Source organism: Carassius carassius, chromosome 29 (assembly GCF_963082965.1).
Source record: "Carassius carassius chromosome 29, fCarCar2.1, whole genome shotgun sequence".
NCBI lineage: Eukaryota > Metazoa > Chordata > Actinopteri > Cypriniformes > Cyprinidae > Carassius > Carassius carassius.
The window spans coordinates 7774550-7801664 of NC_081783.1; the positions used below are offsets into that span (position 1 = coordinate 7774550).

General features: G+C 37.4%; 1 protein-coding gene across 12 annotated transcripts in view; it reads right to left on the reverse strand.

Annotated features, from left to right (window-relative positions):
• Window positions 1-26780, reverse strand: part of LOC132109539 (disks large homolog 3-like) — a 90026-nt gene extending 63246 nt beyond the window's left edge. For 6 of the 12 annotated variants that reach the window (XM_059515695.1, XM_059515692.1, XM_059515696.1 and 3 more), the window contains exon 1: window positions 4863-5956. In XM_059515695.1, coding sequence (XP_059371678.1) covers window positions 4863-5222 — 360 coding nt within the window. In that variant the 5' untranslated portion in view covers window positions 5223-5956. Of the gene's footprint in view, window positions 1-4862; window positions 5957-14841; window positions 14953-18057; window positions 18144-25179; window positions 25312-26374 lie in introns of those variants that run through there. The other 6 variants (XM_059515702.1, XM_059515700.1, XM_059515699.1 and 3 more) reach the window with 2 other exon arrangements.
• Between the last annotated feature and the right edge of the window lie 335 nt (window positions 26781-27115).

Genomic DNA, 27115 nt, shown 5'->3' on the forward strand with positions numbered 1-27115 from the left:
GGATAGGATTTACCTCATTTGTGTACATATCAACAATATTAACACTATTTAATGTACTAGGCCTATACTGTTTTTTTATTAATTTTTTTTAATTGCAAAATAAAATTTTGAATATTTTCAGATGAGATGCATCAAATAGAATAAATAAAATACAATAAAACAGAATGTACCTTATATTAATGGTATTTACAAACAAGATTTATTTAGATAAAAGTTTGATCACATAAGATTGATCCTACAAAAATAAATACTTAAAAAATACCAAAATACAAAATAAATTAAAAAAAATAAGAGAACAAAAAAATCTATATATCAATATCTATTACACTTCTATTTCCCCATTTCATCTTTAATCTACTAAAGTGTCTCCACATGTGTGGCCTTATAGTAAATTCCCAGTTCTCCAAAAGGAAATATATTGGTTTTGGTGTCTTGGGGTACCAACCCTAAACTGGTCTCATCTGGAATGGATGGAACATAACCCCCAACCCTGCAACCCAAAACCCCACATTACAAATGAAAATCCAATTTGTTAAAATTTCTCAAAAACCCAACCTCCTCTCAGATGAATACATTACTATGCTGATGTTTCAAGCTAGCGATCCATCCGTAAGCGCTCACATATGCTAGTCCTGCTCCTGATTTATGACATGCATAATCAACTGAGGAACTTGGCTTACTGCTGAGATCACAAGAGCACAGAATCTCACCTCTGATATAGCAGGGTGCACCATTAATGAGATGCTTTATAAAATAAAGAAAAACCTGAATCTATTTCTTGAATTCTCTTGCACTGAATGCACTGTGTTGCCAGGTTCATTCTAATGAATGCAAATACTTGATCAAGATATATTTCTCATAAATTAGCTACACTGGGCATCAGCAAAAGAAACCATTAAGGCGTTTTATCACATGTAACCTAAAATGGATAAATGTGATTCTAGTCTGCTCTCATAACCTCCCAATTGCAACTGTCCAGGATACTGGATAAAGCTGTTTTTGATGGCATATGGCAACAGTTATGCTGACAAGTCCTTTCAACACAATGCACTTGCCATTTACCTTAGTAATCTTACAAATAAAATAAACATTTATAGAATTTATAACAAATATAATATATGGCAGCATATGAAAACGATGCTCCACACCAACTCACTAGGCTAAATCTTTTTAAAAGGATTTAAATAATCTTTATAATAGTCTAAAAAGTCTTTATAGAATGCAAAATGTGAAGAAAAAAAAATCTACATAGGATAATAAATTGTGAATAGCATTTTATACAGTGTCCATATTACAAAGTACCCAAGTCAGGACAATTACAACAGGGCTAACAAAAACAATGCGTCATTTGCTCCAGGAAATAATTACAAATTAAATGCCTGTTCAGTGCTTAACCCATACAATGACGCAAGTGTAAGAGCTATTAAATATCCATTTTTAATTATCTAATAAAATATAGCTTGTAGTAGACACAAGAAATATACTATGCTTGCTTTACTACTGTTTTACTGATGAAAATAAATGTTTTATAGTTCCCCTGCTATTTAATATGCAACATTTAACATGATTTATTTGTTAAGTTTCATATCTCGGGAGGACTGAGGAAGATAATGATCTATGAATCATCTATACTATAGTAATGGTTGATCTTATGAATGAGACGATGAGAATCTAAAAAACAGCATCATTTGCCTTTCTCTCTAATTGTAATGCAGCCGGAACACATACTGTCATGTATATTTCAACATCATTTCAGCATGGTCCATATGTTTGCAGCTACAAGGATGAGTTAACAAAAAAACTTCCTTCTTGATATGATGCAAGTGCTTTATTTCTAAGATGGAGGCTGTCTGAATCACAGCTGGGGGTAAGAGCTGAGGACATCTGAGGAGTAAAGCCTCTCTTAAAATCTGCTCCTTCATTCCCACAGATTTCTTTTAATACACTTCAACATTTGTGATGCACGCAGTTCCTGAGCACATGTACACTGACAGACAGGTGACTGAGCAGGATGTGGAGTGTAATTTAGCATATAGCCCCATCGAGAAGTGAATATTAATATAAAGACATCACAGAATCACAACAGAAAAGCATCCAGCACTAGCAAGAACAGTACATATGCCTCACCTCCAGATATCATCATTTACTTACAACAGGCACATATATCAAAAGAGTATTCTGTCAAAATGTTAACATCTTGTGATATTTGTTATTTGTTATTTAACACTAATCATAACCATGAGATTGTGCCATAAAGCTCAAGAGCGCAAAATGATAAATTGGTGCCTGGAGACAGACGGTTCATTCTGAAGATGCCTAGTTTTTCCATACACATCTCTTGCTTTGACGAAGAAATTTTGTTGTAATCCAACAGCTGACCATGTCTTTTGAGACCACCTCATCAAATATCTACTAAATCAAAATTGGCCAAAAAAAAAAACAATTGGAATTTATTAGTCAGACTGTGTATGATTCACCACTGCACATTGTTTTCTCTAACATTTTAGACCACTCTTTTCTAATCATCTGGTTCCTTTCTGTTAACATGCACTTTTCACAATCCAATCAAATTCAGATCAATAAAATTAGTTATAGATTATTAAAAAAAAACTTGTCCTACATTATTTCTCATTTAGAATCCAGTTTGACACATAAATACATCAAATGGGTTGTGAAAACTGGTTCTATGTTGATTTTAAAACCAATGCACAAATGATGAATAGGCAATACTGCTTTAAAGTTGAACTGTGTTGTTTTGTTTAATTTAAATCCATTCTCCAAATACACAAACACTCATATTAAAGGAAAAAACTAAAAACTGCAGCGCTTTCAACATTAGGGGGAAAGATCTGTTTTGGTTTCCCAATGTGAAATGTTAAAAACAGCTCTTTTCTGTTTGGTGATGCTGGTGGTGCAGAAACCCCACATACTTCACCATTAAAGCACAATACAGAGCTGAAGCGATGGGGTGATGCAATTTGGCCACAATAACACCGATCTGTTGATTTGCCACAAAATGAACGAGAATCTTCTACATGATTTCTCTCCCGCAATGAATATTATGTTTTCTGCACATATTAATGTGTTTATATATTATACGCACTCAGAGCGCTAGAAACCAATAAATGTGTCCTTACAGAAAGTCGGGGGCAAATGCTAGCAAACAAATCCAAAGCTCTCTGTTAAAGCGTCTCCTCTTGCGGCTCCACCAACTGCCGTCTCTTATGTAACCCACTCGGTTTCCTCAGCCCACCTGACTTTATTGGCTGATTTCTCTCTTTTCCACATTGGCACTTTCACCTGTATTACCAACTTTCCTGTGCCGTTTTGATGATTTCCAATTCCCCTCCCCCATAAAGGAATGTTTTTCCCCATCATTCTAAGCCGAAATCCATTCATTCAAATTTTCCCCAGAAGCGATAGCTTTGGCAAATGAAATGCATCTACAAGGCCTTCAAAGATAACTAAAGCCTCTTTAATAATCTTGACAGGCAACAGCCTGGCCAGAGGAGGAGAAACCAGATGATCCATGGTCTCCTCACATACGAGAAGCTTTAATAGTGTCATTGTCCTATATACCTCTGTTAAACAATTTCCTTCTCATTAATTAAACATACACTCCATCAATATGCCCTAGGAGTGCTCGTGCCTATCAGGTATTGCATTTGGCGCACGGAGATATATGGTTGATTTATTTCACCTCTCTGGACGCCATACATCAAAACGAGAAAGAAATTATTGCAGAAACAGAGAATAAACAGGAAATGTCACATCTTAAGGGTTCATTTATTCGGTTTACAGCAAATGCTGCCAAGAACACATGCATAATTCATGATTAAAACAAAAGGAATGAGTGAAAAACTGCACTGCTTTTGACTGATGCCTCTCCGATCCTCTGAACAGAGGCAGAATTAGTCAGCTCCTTGCTCACGCCTTCCCTCCCTATGCTTGGTGAAATTTCTCCCTCGCTGCCACCGAGATCTCACCCTCCATTTTCTCTGCGTCTCCGCCACTCTCTCTGCGTTCTCTCTCCCTCGGCCATGCACCAATACCAATAAAAACCTGTGCACTCACACGCACCCCCACACCCTGGACATGCACACACACTGAAGGCACAGAACATGCATGTGGGCTCGTTCTCACACGATAGCCTGCTTCCTCCATTTTATACATTCAGAGCGACCCTTCCCCCACCCCTGCTGCCACTTACACACACACACCTCACTTAATTACAGCTTCTGCTCCCTGGTTCTGTTTGAATATGAGGTTAAAATGCAGCTAAAACAGTGTGTATTATGCTTCACAAGATGCCTCATCTCTCAATGAGCAACAAGAACAGCAGACTGGAAACGAATGAGAAACATGCACACACACATAAAACATCTACACCTTCACCTCACAAATCTAGAATCCATTACTTGCTGGATATTAGATTTGATCATGTGTTTTGCCTGGTCAGCAGTGTTGGCAGGTCACTGCCATCCTTGAATTAAATTGGCGGAGCTACATGCACTTGTTGCGTGGTCACAGCGGCCCTGTCAATCCTTGTCAGATGAGGGTTTAGATAAGTATGTAAGTAGGGGATTGATGAAACCATACAGAACTGATGGAGCAGTAAATACATGAAGATTAAACTAGTCTGAGAGAATCATTCTTGACGAGCATACTGTAAGATTACAGTACATGCAGAATGAAAGGATCAACACTGGATGAATCCCTTGGAAAAAACGATGCATCTTCTAGCAGCTACAGGGGAGCTTTCTGATTCTGCTCAATTTCAACCTAGCGAACACATATACACCGACTGCCTACTACCTGCTGCCTACTCTCAATGCCCCCAGCGGCACAGAAACAGCATTTACCTGGTCGTACCACTCCCGGTTGGAACAGGTGCATTCGGGCCACCATCCTCCTTGCCCTCCTGAGTTGTTACCGTTCACCTTGGGGCCGCCCTTGGATTGGCTCTTGGGGTTGGGGCCTCCAGGACCCCCAGCTGACATCATTTTCCCTTTACTTCTTCCCAATGTACCCCCTCCGCCCATTCCCCCTCCTCCACCCGAGGTTTGGGGTGGTAAGGTCTGGCCGCCTCCATAGCCAGCCGGGTATCCGTAGGGTTCGGGCTGCCACTCTCCATATGCCGGGGCATCCATCCTGCGCAGGGCGGCCATGCGGGTCACTTCATAGCATTCTGGGCACTTGCAGCAGTGGTGATGTTTGTGCATGCTGGCTAGTTCACACGGTGCGTCGCTCTCTGTCTCTTTCTATCTCACTGCTGCTGCTGCTGCCTGCTCAGATCAAACGCAGCGCACAGTGCAGCTCAGCTCACGAAACGGCAGCAGGAATCTTCACAAGCCCTGTTATCCTCCTCTTTGTTCCTCCCAATGGAGAAATAGATGAGATGAGGAGGTAGCAACAGGGCGATGAAAAATAGAAAAAGCTTGGTGGTCTTCCTCCGGTCGATGTAAAAGGTTTGGAAATATAATAAAATATAGTGTGTATGATCTCGGAATCAGAGACCAGCCCCGATGGTCGAGTTCTCTTCTTGCTTCTGTTGGTTCACAGTGATATGTATATAAATTCATAGATATGTATATTCATTTGTATATATGCATATATTTACACACACATAAATACATATAAAAATATTGATATAAACAGACAAGCACAAATACAGTTATATACAGGTATATATGTATACATATATATTTCTATAAATATTGATATGCGTGTGTACAAATATATATATATATATATATATATATAAACAATTTCTATATATATAAATGATATCCGTGATCAAATCTTCCTCTGTATGTCTCTGCTTGCCAGATTTCTTCCTTCTGCGTTTCCTCCTGTTTTGGGAAGCGTTTTCTTGCCTTCTTTCTCTCACTCTTTTCCCAGCCTGCAGAGAGGAGCTGAGCACTGGATTGACTCTCAGCCTGCTTGCCCTAGATGTGGATTATACGGAGGGATGCAAGCAAGCGAGAGAAAGGGAGGGAGAGAGAGAGAGAGAGGGAGAGAGAGGGAGAGAGAGGGAGATGCGTAGCAGCATCCCTCCAGCACCTCAGCCCTGACAGCCACAGCCAATCAACTCACAGCACAGCCATCAGCAGCAGCACCAACACAGGACTGACTGCTTCAGTGACTGCTCTTAAAGGGCTAGCGCACCTGAAAATCAGCCAGCACACAGAGCCAGAATGGAGACGCAGAGAGCGCGTTATTCAGCTCCACGGCTTCACTGTAAGAAAGACTAGAAAAAGAGACTAAAAAGAAAGCCTTGAGGGTCTATACTGGAGACGGTCTACATAAGGGGCTGATGGATGACCATGTTTGAAACTATTTTCCGATTAGATTAATTTGTTAATTTACTTTAGAATAAAATAAACCATACACTTTGAAAACTACAAACTAGCAATGAAAATATGTAAAATGCTTGAAGATAAAGTCCAAGAAATACTGCACTACATCAAAGACAAAAAAATATTTGTCTTCAAAGAACAAAACATGAATGAAAATAACATTTGATATAATTATGCAGACCTATAGCTTTAAACTACTAGTTGTCTCATAGTTATGTTCTGTCAAAACACATTTGTATTCTTAAATGAATTTAGCCAAAATCTGGTAGTGTGGAATGATCTGAGAAAATCATTTTTAAAGTGAGACTGTTTTCTACAATATTTCCTGTTAGTTTTCTATTAACATCTTTTCATATATAATTGTTAGGTCTATCCCTGCTAACGCTTCCCAGCCAAGCACAGAATTTTCTGTATTTCCGTGTTTTCACTGGTAAACACTCGGGGATGCTATTACTGTATGTATCACCTGAAGTCCAAAAACGGGCGTAAAATGTCAGTCCAGAAAGTGATAATGGACTGTGCAAGCAATCTACTGCATCTTTTCTTTGATCATTGTACTGAATGATCCAGATGTAGTATTTGAAAAAACACGATTTTCTCAGCTTTTTGCTTGAAATTTTGCATTTTTATGAAACATACTCAATTGCTGATAAAAAAGAATGCTTAAAGATAAAATAAAATTTATAGAGGCTATGTTCTTTGTTTTGGTGTATTGCATGTGTATAGATATTTATACAACAAAATATTTTGGGGACCATGACAAAAACGCTTGTGGGGCAAGAGTTAATTGTCTTTAATGTAGCCTACAGTTATTTGGTTGTTAATTTTAAAAGTAAAAATCGTTGGTTTAAAATATATCATTTAAATCAGATATTAATAAAATTTATAAAATCAATTGTTCTTCAATTAGAATGTGTATTTACAATAAAGTAAGAAATAATCAATGTAGAAATTAATTGATCAAATTAACTACATCATTTCGAGAAAATTGCTTATTGAAATCCTTGGAATCTACAGAATCAGAGTCTTGAGTTGCACAATTTCTTGTTATTGTTATTTCTTTATGTCAAGACAAGACATTACTGAATTTACTGACTACTATTGTAGATGAAAATCTGCATACCTAAAGGCAATACTTCCACAGCACTAAAGAAATCCATGTTAATTTGATTACAAGTGACTCCCCCATTGAGGGATTTGAATGGATTACTTATACTGAAATGGAACAATTTTGTAGCTGAATCTAAACAGATTCTGTTAGACTGTTGTACTATTACAAATATACTAGAGCATAAACATTAGAAACCAAATGAGTGTTTACTAATGCAACTATATGCATGCATGGACATTTGTGTGCGTGTTGCTCTGTTTATGCATGTGTGAATTCACTTGTTTTTTTGTGGCTGAGTCAGTTCTAATAGGCATTGCACGCTATTCTATTCCGACCCCACCAGGAGGCACAAACAGCAGGCTAAGCCACACTTAATTATATGCAACGGTAACTCACTTCATTACCACAATATAGTATACTATTCCGGCAAACTTTCAGATTTCCAGGAGGAAGGCCAATCGGAGATAAGAACGGTGCAAGTATCACACAGAAAAACTGCCAATCCCAATGGGGAGTGTACAAATGGTGCTTGGTGGCTGAAAAAAGGCAATGCAAGCATATTCATCACAGCACACATGACTGGCCACATGTTACGACCACCCTGTTCCCTCTGCTCCCCTTGTTTATACAGCATGTTCTTATATAGGATGCAGACCTCCATGGTCTCCACAGAGGAATTTTTAATGTAGCTGGCCAAGGATGAAGAAGAAAGTGGAAGACAGGGAAGCAGAGCGTGCTTATATGCATGCATTTCATGCTTGCATTATGTCATGTGTTTGTGTCGGTTTCTTCCAGAGTGTGAGTGCATGTGGGCGTTTCTAGTACCTCTAGGGAAAAATGCTGCTCCTTAAAGAATTACATAATATCAAATCTTTAAAAAAGACAGTCACAGCCAATCAATGGCAAAGTCTGTCAATATTAGCTGTATATCAGTACGCACATGACAAAGGGTGATTACTGAGAAAAGAAAACAAGATGGTGAAGTTATTCAGATCAAGACATTGCACCACTTCCGCTGCCAAAAATGCTTATAGTTTAATGCATGTAAAGGGGCCATGTGTTCCAAGTAACATTTAATTGCCTCTTAAATGTCATCCAAGATGTTCTTGCTACAGTAATTACATATGCAAATGTAAATCCAGTGCAAAACCGAGTAGAAATGCTATAAATATTATTTGATTTAAAGCTGGTGCAGGATGTTTTAATATGGCTCAAATATGCTTATAAAACTGTATTCATTTCTATCTGCAGCCTTATTCTTTCTTGCAAATGACCACATAGAGAGACTGTGTGATGGGAGAGACAGATGCATCCTCCCAGGCTGAATGAAGAAAAGTACTACAGATGGATGGTTAAAAAAGAGACAGTTTAAGAAAGCACCTTCTATCTGCTTGACAGTTTCGACTGCTCTTTGACTAAGAAAAAAATTGGAGTATCCTTAGTTCATAAAATATATCTGCAGATATTATATATAGTATTCTATACTGCATGGATACTCTGAGAGAATTCCTGGAGAATGAAAACCAATCTCTGACCCACTCTTGAGAAATTGGAAGAAAGCCTATTGTTGATTTATGAAATAACTGAGAATGGCCGTGTTATGGTTTTACAAAGGGATGTAGAATGTACTTCATGACACACAGCATATCTTATATCTGACAGCCTCATTGTCAGTTTCTGCATTCCCACATTACATAAACCCCCCAGCCGGACTCACAACCCCCACATACTCTCTCACATCGAAGGTATCTTATAGAAAATATCTGGAATTACTGTGCATTCTCATAGCAGCCCATGTGACTGCACTCATGTCACCTGACAGGATGTATGTCCATATAAGGCAAGATGAGACACAGGCAGTCTTAAAGGGGCAGTAACATTCTTGAAGATTTCCTTTGAATGAACCGCAGAGAATTGCTGTAGGAAACAGGTGCAGAGCAGCCTTTGAAATACTGTGATTATAGTCTATATTGAATAGGCAACATAAACATGATACAGTAATTACTAATGCATGACATAACTGCAAACACTATGCATTTTGAATTGCAATGAATGTGCTGCTGGAAGGCCAAGAGAGGGTTTTGGGTTTTTACCTAAACACTCATAGAGTCGTAGCTCCTCCACATTGATACAATAAACTAAAGTTCCTGTGAAGACTGTGACTCCTATTAATAGGCCTGGTGACAGAAAACAGCTGCTGCACCAAACACAGCACATCCGACTGACATCGTAATGATAAGGGAAATGAGAGAAAGAGAGAGAGTGGAAAAGAAAGAAAGGGAATATGAGATGCTTGTGAAATGACTGGAGTACTGAGAGGTCTTGAAGAGAAGAGAGGTCTGATAAGGGCCACGTACACTGCAAGAGTGACAGCCGCATTTAAATGCAGGGATGAATCCCTAAATTATTGTTCTCTGAGGCTACGTTCACAGAACCAGTGTTTGGGATTGACAATAGTGTTGAATTGTCCTGTTCACACAATAGTAGAGGGGTGAATAATGTCTATATGAACAAATATGGACTAAAGTCCCCTAGATAGCCTTAATTAATAATGCCTATAATATCGTCAGATAAAGCTGCATGATTAAATTAAAACGAAATGGGTTATCAAAAGCTTCAGTTTCATTAAATATATGCTTGTGATCAGGGGTCTCATTTATAAACGTTGTGTAAACACAAAATACTTTGTTTTCATGTCGATATACACATTTACATTAAATATCCCACTCGCATTAAAAGAGATTAACACTGAAATTACATAATTTTACAAACAACATAATTGCATAATTTCATTAACAATAAACAATTTTCCTGTGACATGTTATTTTTATTAAAGCGAGGAGTGCTATAGGTGTACAATAATTAATCTTTAAACTAAACTAGAGACCACATGTTATGAGAAATATTTTAGCTAGAACAATGATCGATGATGCGTACTTACTGCGATATTATAGCGGACACTGCTAAATTACTGTACAACCACAGCTGCAAGGAGGTGTTGATGTCGTGTAAAGTCATCTCTACAACATTATGAAAAATTCCACTATATTTGAAGGACATAACTAGGAGAAAATGGTAAGATTTGCATGTTTCCTTTTTACAATACTTTGTCAGTGAAGCGCTGAATCAGACAATACTCTGCAGTAAATGTGTTTATCTATTTCCACTAAAATAGCTAAAATATGTTTATCTTATCAGCAAAACTGCATACATTTAATTTGAAATAATCTAAATTCTATTTGGCCAGTGTAAAAGAATGAGATCATCGAAAATATCTGAGAACTATTTGAAACCATTTCGTTTTTATGGATATTTCCATGTATTTATTCTAAAACATAGCAGGGATACTATTTCCCTACTGTCTCTGTGTTCAACATGGTGTCACGTGCATGGGAATTCACATGTAAATGATATGCAGATGAGGTTATGAATAGTAAAACAAGGCGGCTCCATATATGGTGATTTCGGGGAGGAGATGAGTTGGAAATGCACATACGCACAATCTTCCCCTGACTGGGATTTATAAAGAGAGTTTTGTGCAGGTTCTGGCATGCGCATGGTTTTATAAATCTGAAAACTTTTGGGCGTACGCAAAATCTAGATTTTGTGCCTGCGTAAAATTTTAGGATGAAATCTACGGAGAGTTTTATAAATGAGACCCCTGGTGTTTTTAGCATCTCAGAGCAGCTCGGCTTACAGTAAATAATCATTTTAGAGTAAATAAAATTAACACACATTTGGGAACATAATATGCACCAACAATTTATCCAAATTTGTAATGAGTAACGCTTAAAAACCTGTTGTCAATAAAATAAAAGAGTTAAGGGTTCCCTGAGGTTTTCCACTAAAATGAAAGTTCAATAGTTTAATGATTGGAAATAGATACAGGTAGGCTACTGAAATTGTACAGTTGTACTATAAAATAAAATTATTATTATTATATTACAAATTGTTATTACCATATGATTACAATTATTATGTTACAGTTAGCGATTTCATGGTGTTTAATATTTGTACTTAGTAAAAATAATTATTAGAATTATTAGTAGTATAATTATTATTTTAATAATAATAATTATTATTATTATTGTTGTGGTTGTTAGCAATAGTAGTTGTATTTTATAGTCATATTAACATATATCAAATCGAATTGGTGACAAAAACTGTGCAGCCCAACAAAGAAGTGTAATTTTTTAAATCATAGTTTATATTATAAAAAAAGTATCAGAAAAATCGCAATTAATTTTTCCCCCCAAAACCATTCAGCCCTATTGACAGTGACCAAAGTAAATAAAGATGGTGATATGAAAGATGGAGCCTGTCCTCCAACAAAAAACGACCATATAGGTAGTTTGTGCAAGCACCTTATTACGACCTATATTTACGTTTTAAAGTTAAGCGCCCTCTAGCGGGCGTAAAAATAGTGTTGCGTCTGTTGTCATGAAATGACGTATCACGTCATTATCAATCAAAACGCATGTTTATTTAAATGCAATGTGTGGACTTTTTCGCCGATCTCACAGTATTTCCTACATATTTTACTAGGTTGCTTATTCGTTCGAATGACCACACCTAACCCCACCCCTAAACCTAACCCTCACAGAAATCATGCTAAATTATGGTTTATTGAGCATATACATTTTCGTGTATATCCGTTCCCTGGGATCGAACCCATGATAGCATGATTACATATCAAGTTATAACGCAATAATCTACCAACTGAGCTACATGAAACACAAACCAGAGTGCAAATAAAAGAATACAAAACATTAACATGAAAACGACGTTTTGCCGATAGGGGCGCAATTGTAGGATACGCTCTTATGGGTCGTATTTCAGGGATTTGGACAAACGACCTATACGAGCGTATTGGTTGGAGGACAGGTTGGAGCGATAGTAAAGAATGTCGATTGATTAAAAAAAACAACAACAGAGCAATTAATTACTTTGACAAATTTAACTTAACTGACAGTAAATTTTACTGCTGCTTATATATGTTCTATATAATTGTGTATGTGACTAATAAAAATAAAATAAATAAATTCCAAATAAAAATTGGAATGTGCAGAGTGTGGTTTCCAATTTTGTTTAACTGAACTGTGTGTCAACTATTTTCAGTGCTCTGATGTGTCTTTAAATACGTAATCATCAACTCTTAAATTAACTCTCAAATTAAAGTGAATTTGGTCGTAGACTGTGGTTGTCACTTGCCTAAATGAGCTGTATGTATACAAAACAGAATTAAACTCTCAGAACAGGAATGACATCCGTATTTAGCTGCAGTGTGTACGTGGTGAGATGTTGTAGGTGTTGAGAAGAGGGATGAGTAAAAGAATCGTGCAAAAGCCTGGAGAGCAGAATAAACAGAAAAGAGCAAAAGTAAAATGTATGCAACCATGAGAAAGATATGACTAGACTGAAAATGACTCTGGGGGAGGGGAGGGGGTAACTCAAAATGTTTGACTGGGAATGAAAAAGCCTGATCATAGAGATGGTTTTGAATGCAGAGGGAGATTCCTTTGTGCTGCCAAATACATATTTTGCATTGTTAATTCTACATCGTCTCACATTCATCCATCTCGAGCATCGCATATACACCCTGTCAGATGCAACACATACAATTTTGCCGTGTTATGTGACTGAACGCATATGAGAGATGCAGAAAGATGCAACAGAGACAGGAAAACAGTGACAGAGAGAGCAGGAGCGAGAGAGGCAGCCAGTCTATAGGGATGCAAGTAGGGGGAGGAATTTGGTTTCCATGGCAACATGCGGAAGGCTGAGCTCTGGGTGTCCGTTCCAGCTCTAACTGCGTTGCACTGCACCGGCCCTCGCATCGCCTCACTCCCCCATCCTCCCCCACTCTCGTTCCCTCTGCAGCTCTCTCTTCATCACTCCCTTCCACCTCATACCCCTCCTAATGTGTGGAAGACACGACACCACACTCAGCTCAGCATCAGCCAGCCCTGCTGTCAACAGAACGCTGTGCCTTGTGCTTTGATGTAGACAATGGAGGCTCTCTGTTCTCAACGTAGCGGTCCCACGCTCTTCAGCCACGACCCGAGACCACACCCACACTGCCATCTCCATCTCACGCCCCCCGTCCCTCGCGCTAGATCTCCGCTCATCTGAAACGCCAGCACCCGCAGGCAATGTGCCGCCACATGCCGCTGGGGGTGCTGTGATTGGGAGGACGTGAAAATGAGAGCTGCCATGATATAGTAGGACCGGATTGTTGTGCCTTCGTTCAGAGTATTTCTGAAAGACTGGGTGATTAAGAGCATCATCCTGGCTTATTTCTTTCCGTTTCAGCTACATTGCAGCCTAGCTACTATCTACATATATGAACACACAAATGCAGTGCAACCATCCTCATGTATGCATTAATATGAATATGTCTTATGGAAAACATCTCTAAATCAGCTTGTGGTCAAAAATTAAACAGTGGAAATGTGCTTTATGATTACATCATAATCATTTGTATTAAATTTCAAGACCTAGTGCCCAACAATAAGAATTTATACAAAATTCATATTTACCATCCTGATATTTTAACTGCCCCCAGAATGTTTTACAAAGTTTTAATATGTTCAAAGGTCAAAGTACTGTACCAAAATAATGTAATAGGTTTTTAATTTACAACACTTCTGATGTTATTTTTTATTTCAGTGTCTGCTATAAATTCAAACTCAGGAAAGGGATGCCATACAGTCATCTGTTTATAATTTTCCAACCCATCCTGGGTGATGTAAAACCTCAACTTTTATACGGCAAAATTCCCCACTACAATGTTCAGCATATCGCACAAAACTACATTTTAAAGTTTCCAAGGCATAAAAACACATATGCTTGATCAAAGAACCTATATACTGGCAGGTCGTGCACACAAAATGTGCAACGGTTTTTCATAGTTTTCCCATGTATTTATGCACTAGACAAGTTGACTTTTTTCTTTCAATTCTTTCCATGAGTCCAAAACACAAAAACTAGTTCTGTGTGAACAGCCCATGAGGGAAAAAGCCTAGCATGCACTTTTACGAGCTGTGCTTCAGATATAACCAAAATATCAACAACTGTTTTGATATTGATTTGCTGTGCTGTGTATAACACTGAGACTTATTTCTTCAGACAGCATCTAAAAATTCAGTATTAACACAAAAAAACACACTGATCCTGGGCCATTAGCCCATACTTAATTTTTAACCAGTGAGCACTGGCACTGAAATGAAGTAGACATTCTACATCACACAGTAACAAATCCCCATGCCAGGAAAGATCTCATGACACATTTAAAAGCACCATTTTTAAGGTGTTATATGTTCTAAATTCTTGATTTTTGAAAGAAAAATTACGTTTTTAGCAGCCACTGACCTTTGGTGTCTCTATATGAGAGCGGCTTACCAGTCCAGCCACTCTCTCCACCTTCTGTGAGCTCCTCCTGCTGGTCACTCGCACCCGTGACACACCCTCTTCACCAGAGGTCTGCCAGTACAAATTACACAGATCAGAAAAAGCTAGTGGTTAGTATGCTGAATACATAGCAAAAATCATCATAAAATCTAATAACTAATTCTATGGAAAATGTAAATGCTCTGATATAATCCATATATATATATATATATATATATATATATATATATAATAAATCTAGTAAAATAAACTAATGTGGAACCGTATTTTTTACATATTTGTTTATTTGGAGTTCCACAGGAAGATAATTTTCACTATGAACAACTGAACAACCACTCCTAGGCTGTGGAATATTCCAGCATGGGCACTAAGATTTATTTGTTATGTGAACGGAAAGTATCAGACAAACAGTACCATTTCCAAGGTGGTTTAGATGAACAGACATCTGTATTATAATAAAAGAGAAAACAAGTGCCAGCAAACACACACACACACACACACACACACGCATTAAAACACTATCCACAACTATAACATCTTTCAAAGTCTGACAACTTTTTCATATATCGCACTTTAGTCCAAAATAAACACAACCAAGGCTTGATTAGATTAGTTCCTACCTGTTTCTCATAACGTATGGCGCACTCACAGGCCACAGGCAGCAGAGGGCAGCCTTTGGAAAAGGCCATGACAGCAGAAGGAACAAAGGCTCTCTCACTTTCCCTTCCCAAAAGCTAACAAACTCAACTCTAGAATGTTCTTTTAGGATTTGTCCCATTCTAAAACTCTCATAACCGTGTGTGTTCATATAAACAAACACACAGAGGCATGCAGGGTTGCAGCAGTAGGGCCAGGCCACACCCATTTAAGAAAAAAAAAATAGAAAAGAAAACAAATAAAGTCATATCTACAATCACAAAAAAACTGCCTTCAGGCAACATTCCACAAAGCACAATGCAAATTTACCGTTTTTATCATTGCCTTCATTGGACCACCATGAAATGATTGGAAAAATAGTTGCTGCCAAGCCCCAGGTTTGCCGTCATATTATCACTGGCTCAGCTACGAGATCGACACTGCAGCAGAGAACATGCAGGATTGCTGCAGTCTCAAATCCAGAGAGGAACATGGAGGCGCTGCTGGTGTCCAGTGCCATTGAATCACTGCTGACACATGACATACTGCTCGCTAGATATACTGAGGCTGGATTATGTACTGCTTGATACATTTAAAAAAACATTTTTAACCAACATTCCCAGATATAAAACAGATACCAAATTACGTAACACTGTTTTGTTATCAACTGTAACAGTAGCTAATATAAAACACAAAGGGAAGACCGACTGCCCCTTGCTGTTTTACACAAAGGCTTTATAATGATTTTGGCTGTAAATTATTCCAGAGTCTTTTTTTCTTCTGCACCAAATCGGGGAATTTGCAGACTCATTTCATTTAACGTCTCTCAGGTGACCGCACGCTATGAATGCTAATGAAGCCTGAGCTGGACATTCACTCAGATCTAGCCTTTCTCGCTCTCAGAGAACTAAACACACCGATTCAGACTGAGGCCTGTGATGGTCTCCTCTCCACCACACATCACATAGTGACCCCTGCAGTATTTTTGTGGAACATGTGTCACATTATGATGCTTCTGGAAACTGCCAGTTGGGGATTTGAAATGGAGAAGATTATGCTCAAAGAGACTGTCCGAATGTCCACTCTTCATTTGTTTCATTAATGTGTTTAGCGTCAATCAAGGCTGCATAAATATCAATCATTGCTGGGTTTTTACCGGAACATCTACCATAAGTATTTTACCTCCGCACATATATACATGTTTTTGAATACTCAAAAGCATGTATTACTTAATCAAAAGTCTAGTTCTTCCATAAAATCATTGTTTAACCAAGTATGCAAAAAACAATGTGGATAACCTAATTTTACCCTGAAAATCTTGCCTGATTTTCTTATGAGCACTCACTGAAACCCATCAGATTATAAGAAGCTATAGGAAATTGCTTTATTCCTTGTTGAAAACAGTTTAAACAAGCATTCTTGATTTTTCTGGGGTACTTGGACAGTTGGAGTGACTTGAGTTTGCAAAGCTGTTTGCAATAAAAAACAAAAAATTTATTTACATTTACATTTATTAATTTAGCAGACGCTTTTATCCAAAGAGACTTACAATTGGGGAACACATCAAGCGATTGATCTTAAAGAGGCACAGGAAGTGTTTGCCATACCAAGTTACAAGCATTGTTCAAATAAGTACAAGCTAGACAAAGAAAAATGAAAGAAAATATCATTTAGTTTTTTGTTTGTCAGATAGTGATGAAAGAGGTGAGAGATTTAATAATTCCACAGAATTTCCCACAGAATCTCCCTGATTTTAAATTCTCTGAAACCATTGAGATTATGGGAAACTTCATCCTATAACATTTTAAAAACATCAGTCATAGGGGACTTCTTTACTGGACGAACAGATACTATTTTAGTCAAACCCGAGTGTATGTTTGTGTGAACCCTCAGAGAGACCACAGAGTGATCCTCCCTCGCCGCAGTTGCTTTTAACAAATTCCAGACAGAAGTTGAGGTTATTTTCTGTACTCTCCCTATAAATACTTTGCATAGTCACATGATTGCAGACACTTGTAACGAAAGGTCCTGGTGACATCATCACACAGCCCACCGAGGAGCACTTGGTGTTATCACTGCAGTGCCTTCTAGATATGACTAATGTTCTGTAGTGTCTGTAACTTCCACATGCTCTCTCTTTCATTCTTTCCCTCTTTTTTTCTATTTTTGTCCAGCACTTCTCTGTAAACGTCCCTCCCCTCTGTTTTTTCTAAACCTTTGTCTGTGCTAATCGCTGTTATTGGGGACAAAGAAAAGTACTAGGGACAGATATAAACACACTGCAAAAGTATCATAAAATATGGTCAATAGGATTCATCTACTACATTTCTGAAACCATATGAAAGCTTTGTGCAAATAGCAGGTCAAATTTAAGATATTCACTGATAATCTTCCCTTCTGTGCGCTGTTAACTGCTTCACCTGTCAGTGAGCTAAACTTGAGAACCAGATCGGTCAGATTCATGGAAGATAACAAAGATATAAGGGTTTGGAAAACATAAGGGTGAGTAAAATATAGCTGCCCTTTCTCTAGAGCTCTTACCTCCCATGTGTCCACAGAGATGCTGTCTTTAACTCCATTTTGTGCTGCATTCATTTGCAGGGTAACCTCGTAGCATTCCTGAATATCTGAGAATAATGGAAGAGCAATGTCACTGAGGGAATCTGTTTAAATAATGCAGGTATTTATGCTGAAATATGTAACACCTCTGCTACATTTTTAGATTAATAACAAAGCATATGAAATAGAAAATGTATAGTATAAATGAGGCTGGCCTTCCAGCATTTATGTTACCAAGAGAAAAAAACATCCATGCTAAAGGACTATTTCACCCAAAAATTACATTTCCCATTTACAATTGTAATTTACTCACTTTTAAGTTGTTACAACCTTGTATGCCATACTTTACTGAGTGAAACATTTGAAGGAAAATTTTATCAGAAAAATATCTGAATGAATGAATGAATGTGGAAGGAAACTAAGAACTCCCAAAAGGACTGAAAATATAATAAATCATCATAAAAGTATCATAAATGTACTGTACTTCATGCTTGTGTCTTAAAATAGACTTGTTTCACTGAATTCACTGAAATCTTGCTTTAAACATTTGTTTAACATCCATGGACACTATTTGCCTGCTATGGCAAAGAGCAGCTTGAACATACTATAAATATCTCATTTTGTGCTTCACAGAAGAACGTGAGTCATATGCTTTTGAGAAATATGTATTTAGCCCCTAAAGGTATGCAAAGATTGTTAAAAAAAAACAAATAAGAAAAAAATGGGAGGACTTTGCATTCAAATCACAAAACATTTGGGGTGGAATGAATATGATGTAAGAGAAATAAATATATATGTTTCAATACTTTGGGGTTTTCTTGCAAAACTTCTCCACTATCATGAGGAACCTTGCATTCTTGAGCCAAACATTTGCGTTCCCCAAGAAACTTTAAAACACAAAAGTTTTGCTAGCGAACGCAGAAGCATTGAAATACAATTTTTCTATCAACATGTGCCCTTAGGAGTTCCAAAGACATGAGAATGAGTAAATTATGCCAGAATTTTCATTTCTTGAGCCCCATCAATAGATTAATAAAAAAAGCAAAGGTGCACAGTCTTCACATGCCAACTGAACAAGGTCAAGAAAGACCAATGTCAACCTTCGGCTCAACTTGAGCATTGTTCCCACTATTGTGGGATATCTATTAATATCATCCAGCGGCCACATCCAAAATTCCTGTCCATACTGGGTTTAGAGAGCCGGAGCAATCATATTCACTAGAGATGCTTTTAACGTGACTCATTCGTGACAGCGCAGAGCCTGCAAACATTAGCAGAGGTAACAGTGGCTCTGGTGTTGAGGGTCAAGCACAAAGCTGTGAGCTGTTTACACTTGTGCTAATTGGAACAATTGGAATAGCATGTTAAAATCATCAGTGCACACTAGAGCAGAGCTGTGGGATTATTCACATAAAATTAGTACATGAGAAGTTTGCTTGGACCACTGGAATAAAACAAGGGGTGTTGCAGTGGCAAACTGTTGAGCTTTTCTGAAGGTACAAGCATTTGGACAAAAACATAAATCAGTCCTCGACATGGTTGTCCCCTTTTTTTCACAAATGCCTATTTACAGTGCAGTCACATTTACCACTGCTCAGAGATATTGAGAAGAATTCCAGTTATTTTAATAGGAACCCATGTGATCTTACCCACACAAATTGCACTTGTCTTCAAACTTGTCAAGCGAATTCGCTCACTGACCAACAGAAAGCTCCTTGGTTTGAAAGTAAGTTCTGTAACAATGAACAGTGGACCTGTTTAACAACAAAGTCTTGCCAAAATGTAACTAATCTGACCGCAACTTGCATGTACAGTATAAGGCCCCATATTTTCATAGTTCATTCAAAAATCACTTTTAGAATTAGTTTTTAAAAAAATGTGTTTGTCCATTGCAGCTCTTTCCAGCTTTAACTGCTCCTACTGACTGTTAATTCCAGTCTTAAAATGTGGAGGCACTTGTTTATTTGTGTGTTAAAAACAGACCGTCAGTTCATCATTGACTTTTTCTGTAGGTATATATTGTTTCGCCAGTAGGTGACAACAAGTTTTTGTGAGACTTAATAATATAATTTACTATTCGCTTAGTTTACCATGTCAGCTTACAGTTTACCATGCTTAATTTGCTTAATTTATAATTTAAAAGCACTGATTACTATGCAAAATAAATGACACTCCTGAGTGAGTGAATCATTCCCTAAACCGATTCAATTATATATTGATTTATTCAAAACTGCGTGTTGCACAGAAACAAAGGTGGAACTTGCAAAAAATGGACAAAGTATCTCAAAATATTGTGGAACAATCATTCTGGTGGTCTAAATATCAGCATGGCTGCAATTCTTTAAACAACAGCATTCTTGCTTGTGTTCATTTCTATGTATTTAATATTTACATAGGCCTATTCTGACGGTTACATCAAAGATTGGGATGTTTCTGGTCTCTTAATGGGACTGCTACTGTCCTGGTCGTATCCCCAAACCACCTCTTCGCCCCTTCCAACAAGACTGATTTGTTTCTTTACCCCACCCTTTCTTCCTCTCTATACGTCTTACCTCATTACCTCTCAGGTCACTAACTGCCGTGGCCTGTGGTCACCAACAGAGGGACGACCAGCTGATGAGAATGGAGGGAGACAATACTGCTGATGTCACCCACACTCCCACACTGGCCCACAGCCTGGACTAATAACATAATGAGATGCCTGTTACCTCGCTGTGCCTTTGAAGAATAATGCACTCTCGGCCCCCTTTGCACTGGAAAAAACGAGCTAGTCTTTTTTAAGACTGAAGAAGAAAGAGCTCGAGAGAAAAGCAACTCTTTTTTTGGACAGATAAGCAGTGCACTCAGACTAGCGGTGCATGCGGACCGTGTACGTGTGTGTGTTTCGTGGGGAGGGGTTGGGGTTCTGTTAGGGGCAGTAATGGAGTCTCACTGGGGTGCAGCGGGAAAGACAGTAGAAGAATGGGGCTATGTGACTCATCATGGCTGTGTCTGTGTGAGCCTGCGTGAGTGGGAGGAGAACAGTGTGTGGGAAGCAGTTTCATCGCCTGGCTGGTCAGAGCCAGATGAGAAATAGAGGTAGCGGAAAAAAGAAAAAGAGCGACGGGGAAAGTAAACTAAAGCATCGAGTCTTCTACTAAATGCTGTATGATTATAAAACATGCAGGTGTGGGATGAATGGAAATGCATAAGTGTGTCAGACAGAAACACCTCCTCGTTTAGTAAAGCCGTCCTGAATGTCTTTGAAGATATGTATGAATTATATCTTCATCGAGGAGACCTTTCCCCTCAAATGCATTATTGAGTGAAATATAGCAGGCAACATCAATGATTATTCATGTCTAAGGCTACTTGCTGTCATGGATATAACAGATTGTGTGTGCACTCAAATTTTTACAGTTGAATGCTAAAAATCGGTTCTGCAAAACAGACTAACATACTTTGATATATGGGCACATTTATTTCAGACAAAGTCCTGGTGAAATGATACTTTTTTTTCCTCCAAAAAAAAAAAAAGTGTTTCAGCAGAATGTTCCCAGAGCCAAGTAAATCCTAAAAGACCACATAAATTCCTGGCCACTGAACAAAAAACACAAAGTCCTTTTGCTTAACTACACGGAATCATTTTTACAGAACTGCTCTCGTTTTCAATTGGTTCAGCTCATTTCAATGTCAATATTAAGTTAACACGTATTTGATTTGTTGAAAACTGACTTTTTACACTCGGCTGTTATGTTTAAAACCATCCTGAACCAGTTTCCCACATATACTGATTCTAAACTATATTTCATAGTTTAAAAAAGTACTTTACAGGTTATTCATATTATATGATAAATTAATCTTCTATCCTGTGTATTCAATATAATTCTCACCTCTTTTACTCTGTAGGTCCCTTGAAAAACTATTATTAGTGACCCAGCTATAACATTTTTTACATTTTTCAATATATATACTGTTTTTAAGCAAACAGGTCCTCAACAGACTTACTCTACCGTTCTAAAATTTGGGGTCAGCAACATTTTTATGAATAATTGTATTTAATTAAATTTATCAAAAGTGACACTAGAGACATTTATACCTTTATAAAGATCTATTTAAAATAAATACTGTTCTTTTGAAATACTGAAATTTTAAGCAGCACAACTGATTTTATCATATATATTGAACTGAAATAAAATGTCACTATAGTACAGCTGGTGCTATAGTCTTTGATTAAATAAATGCAGCATTAATGTGAATTAAAAAAAACATTTTATACAAGGAGAAAGTGAAGTAGGCTGACTTGTTATAGTATATATATAAATACTGAAAACTGTCTAGAAGGAACTAAAACATGATAACACAAAAAGAAACTCTATACTGAGTACTGAGAAAGTAAGTACTGAGGAATTATGGACTGTCTGTTTCCCCCAGCAATAAAAATAGCCCTGCCTTGATATTGGGTCATATTTGGGCACAGTCTGTGTGATCCCTATTCTGTTTGTGTGTTTGGAAACAAAGGGATGAGTGTGCAGTTAGGAAAACCTTTGTTCGAAATTGTGCAATCATGCAGACAACCAAACAAGCCCACGGTCGAATCTTCCTCCCTCCCACAGTGCATCACAGAACTGAATTGTTACAAGCCTCATTGTATCCCCAATATATTTGATGATCACTTTTTCTTTGATGCCACATAAAACAAAGGGCTTTCAACTTAGAGTCTAAGAACACTTCAATTTTGTGAATGAGATAATAATGATAATGACTGAGGATTAAACATCATGTATAAGCCATGATATTCGGTCACTTAAAACCCCAATATTAAAGCTGTATTAAACTATAATCATACAAATCAAAATATAATAAAAAAATACTATAATATTTAATATAAAATAATATCATATATTCTGACAATACATTCTTACTCTTCCTCATTTTTGCTAGAATTCATACTGTATTCCCTTTTTTTAACTCTGGCCAACACCCAAGAGGCTGGAGAGACGATTGAAACCACATGTTGCTCTCAGCTCAGCCTCACATGACCCCTCTCCCCAGTACCTGAGAGAGAGAATGGGGCGCCCTGCACAAAGCAATACTCTCTTCACTTTGGCCAAGAGCTGTTTGTTTATCAATCTACCAACATGCTATCCCACATTACCGCTAATGATCCAGCCTCTTTCTGGAATTTGTGGAATCCTTATCCTCTTACAGTGCTATGCCAGTTTCGAGCTGAGACGCTCATGAGTGATTTAAAGTCTAATAAATTAGTGTATTTGCAACATCTGTTTGGCTGCTGTAGTCAAACAGCTTTATTAGAGGCACAGGAAAGTATATATATACCTTAATGCCAGTGGCAGGAGCAATTTTTGTTTTCGAAAATGATAATACCCTTTACCCCTAAATCACAAAGCTTGCCACTATGAAAAAATAAACAGGAAGATTTAAGTGACTGACATCTGCTGTAAAACCAGAGGAATCACAATAAAAGGTAAAATCTCCTCAACAGAATCCAAATGGTTTTCGACTAAAAAAGAAAACAACTTCCTTTTCAAAAAGTGTGGGGTCAGTAATGTTTTTTAAGAAATTAATAATTTTATACAGCAAGGATGCATTAAATTGTTCAAAAATGGCAGCTTTTAACAATATATTTCTCTCTCTTATAAATGCTGCTCTTCAAAGATTGAAATCACAGTTTCAAAAAATATTAAACGACATAACTGTTTCCAACATAGTAAAAAATAGGAATGCTTTGATCGGCAAATCGGTATATTTGAATTATTTCTGTAGGATCGTGGGACACTGAACGCTGGAGTAATTACTGCAAAAAAAAAAAAAAAACAGCTTAGCATCACAGGAATAAATTACATTTTAAAATATATTTAAATAGAAAACAGCTATTTTAAATGGTAATATTCCACAGTATCATGATTTTTACTTCATTTGAGAGTAGTTTATGTGATCAAGATCAAAAAATTACTTGTATTATATACTTTGAAATCTTAAAGAACAACAACATAATTTTCCCTTATAGCCTTTAATTGTTTTTAATTATATAAACTTGATATACTTTATATATTTACAGGGTTAAATAAAACAGACTTCAAACAATAGACAATAAATGTCATTTTCTATGCCTTTTTAGAATGACCAGCACATGCACAACATAAGCCTATCATGCCCAGTATCATATGAGAAAACCCATGAGTTGAGATCAGGGGAAACCTGTCCCTCTCCTCACTACAGTCCTATGGCAACGCAGCTCCATGGCTTGATCACGGCCCCTGTGGTACTGCTCTTCTGCATCACAGCAACAGCAGCAGGCAAGCCTCATTAAAGCCTAGACCTGGTCATTAAGATAACCACTCAACCATTTCATAATGGGACTAATTTGTTTCCTTTGCAGGACAAAAACTAAAAATAAGTTAGGAAACCTCTTATTTTTGTTAGATGCATCTGGCATGACAGTGATACCTATACTGTTACTTGTGTTTTCTTATTCTGGCTGTTGTGAGACATCATTAAAATGTGACAGAGCACATCCACAGTACTGATGAATCAGCTGGGGTTGTGAAAGTCTGACTTATTGTGTAACTTGAGAACAGTGCCGCAAACTTCGGCAAACATTCAGAAAGTCTCAGATACATGCAAAAATCAAGCCATGATTAGAGACAGCAGTGAGCAGCGATTTCAGTTTAAAACAGACAACCTTTTGTTTTTATTCTGAAAGAACCTATTCATGTGGCTTAATCCAATAAATCAAAACTAGGATAATGGAAATGAGTGCAAAAGATGAGCAATGTGTCGGATTTCTCTCGTACTAAATAAGTAACTCGTATAACTCATAATTTGCAAGGCAGCATCAGCAATGTTAGTTTATTTGGTGAAATATTATATCCTAAAGCCATTTTTAATGTAAACAAGGACATTGAGGAAGCTGGTCCATGGACAGAAAACAAAATGTACCATTTAAAAAAATATCAGCAGTGTTTAGTTAAGCTGAACAAACTGTAACATGGCTTCTTGGAACATTTAGCTTAGTGTAGAATGCACTCAAGTGGTACAGCCCTAAATAATGACAGTTAATCATTATATGTTTTGAGAGCCAAACACACAAACAAACCTCACCCAGCAGAGCCTGAAAAAGATGACTGCCAAAGATGGAAGAGACCTTCTCCACGCTGGTCTTCAGGGCCTGCTCTTCTGGACTGGTCAGACTTGCTTGGTACTGTTTCAGTAGCCCAACTGCTCTTTTGGTATCTGAAATAAAATAAAAGACAAGCATTTCTATTTCAGTACAACTCCTTCTCATTTGAAGGCCTTTTCTCCATTACCTACATACGCTTTCTGACAGTCTGAAGACATTTTTAGATGCATGTCTAATTCTGAAAAGGCTCTGCACTATGCTACATAGATGCTTGAAATCTGACATTACTTGCCTATAATTACAAGAACCCCTAGAAAGGGTGTGCAGCCAGATGTTCAACTCAACCAGGGCTGTCTAACAACAGTTTTTCAGCAAGCAGATAAAAATAAATGAATGATTAGTCTTGCGTAACAGCCTGTGTTATTTGATGGGTTACTCATATGGAATAAAAGAGACCATATGGCAAACAAAAAACAAAAACACCTGAGTAACACTTAAAATGCATTGGATAACAAGTGGTGCTACAATTTAGTTATTTTTGTTTTTCAGTTAACCAGTTAATTGTCATGTTCACACAGGTGTCCTGGAAGAGTAATCACAGGTTTAGTTCAGCATATTAACTATGAGCTTGAAAATGTATCTGTTGTATCCAATAAGCAATACAACAGCAATAACAATGCGAGTGAGGTTTATTTAAACATTTGTTGTAAAAGGTTTTAATTTAAAATCCTGCTTATAATTTCTTTAAATGAAATATTGCCTCGATAGCACAGTGGTATTTACAGATTTTTAAGCATATTTTTTTTAGGGTTGTGTTTCTTTCAGGTAATGGTAAGGGAAGAAGAGATAGGGCAAAGGTAAAGCTTGTAGGAGTTTCCACATCATAGATTGTGATGGGTTAAACAGACCCAGTGTGTCGCCTGTGCTACACTTGACATTCACTGGGCTTCTCTTCTGTAAAGAATAGCAGTTTTATTAAAAGTTACATAATCTCACTTCAGACTAATGCTTCCTGTTTCCCTTGGGGTTTCCAAAAGATTCCTACGTGAAAATACACATATTTCGAAACTGAAAAATAAAACATTAAAAACAATTAAATCACTGCTAAATCTTGTTTAGCCTATAAGATATCGTCTTTATTAAAAACTGAAGCTTAACTGTTTAAACGGAACTTACCATATTTATGTAGCATGTTGTGAAGACTGAAAAGTGATCCTGTAAATCCAGTCTCAACCTTTCGACTAGTTCTCCAAATAAATAATAACGCTATCAAATCCTTTTGGGGTCAGCTGTAACTTTCAAGTTAACCCCGACCAGACTTTCAAAAGTTTTGTCGTAGTTTTTCCATTCACATTGACGATATTGCTTCTTTTTGGAAGTTCTAGTAACGTTATTAACGACGGGAATAGAGTAACTCCAGTTGGCAGCAGATGTTTGTTGTGGAAGCAGTAAGAGTGTGAGGCGGATTCCCGTTATCTGCCTTCGGCTCCAGCTTTGGGAAGTTTTGAAGGGAACCAAGTGAAACTGGAGGGCGGTCTGCAATAACAGGGTCTTACTCATCCAAATAAACGATAACAAGGCTTATTAATGGGCTTGTCTTCATAGGGGAAAACATACAGCTTTATTGTACAACGGCGAAGGGGAATCATATGTGATGTATTAATTTGTGGCTAGCGAAGAGAAAGGAACGGAAATAATGGGTTGCAAACTATCACAATAAATAGACCTGAAATATTTTTCGTTAGTCTATCGGAAAGCACCAGAAAAGGATGATGCAAGTTTGACCATGGAAAGTATTATTACGAAGTAGATCGTGCCACCTACTGGAGAAACGGCGAAGGGGTCTGTAGAAACCAATTGACCTTTTATAGCAATAATGATTGTGTTATAATGAGGGGAAAACACATGATATTCGTT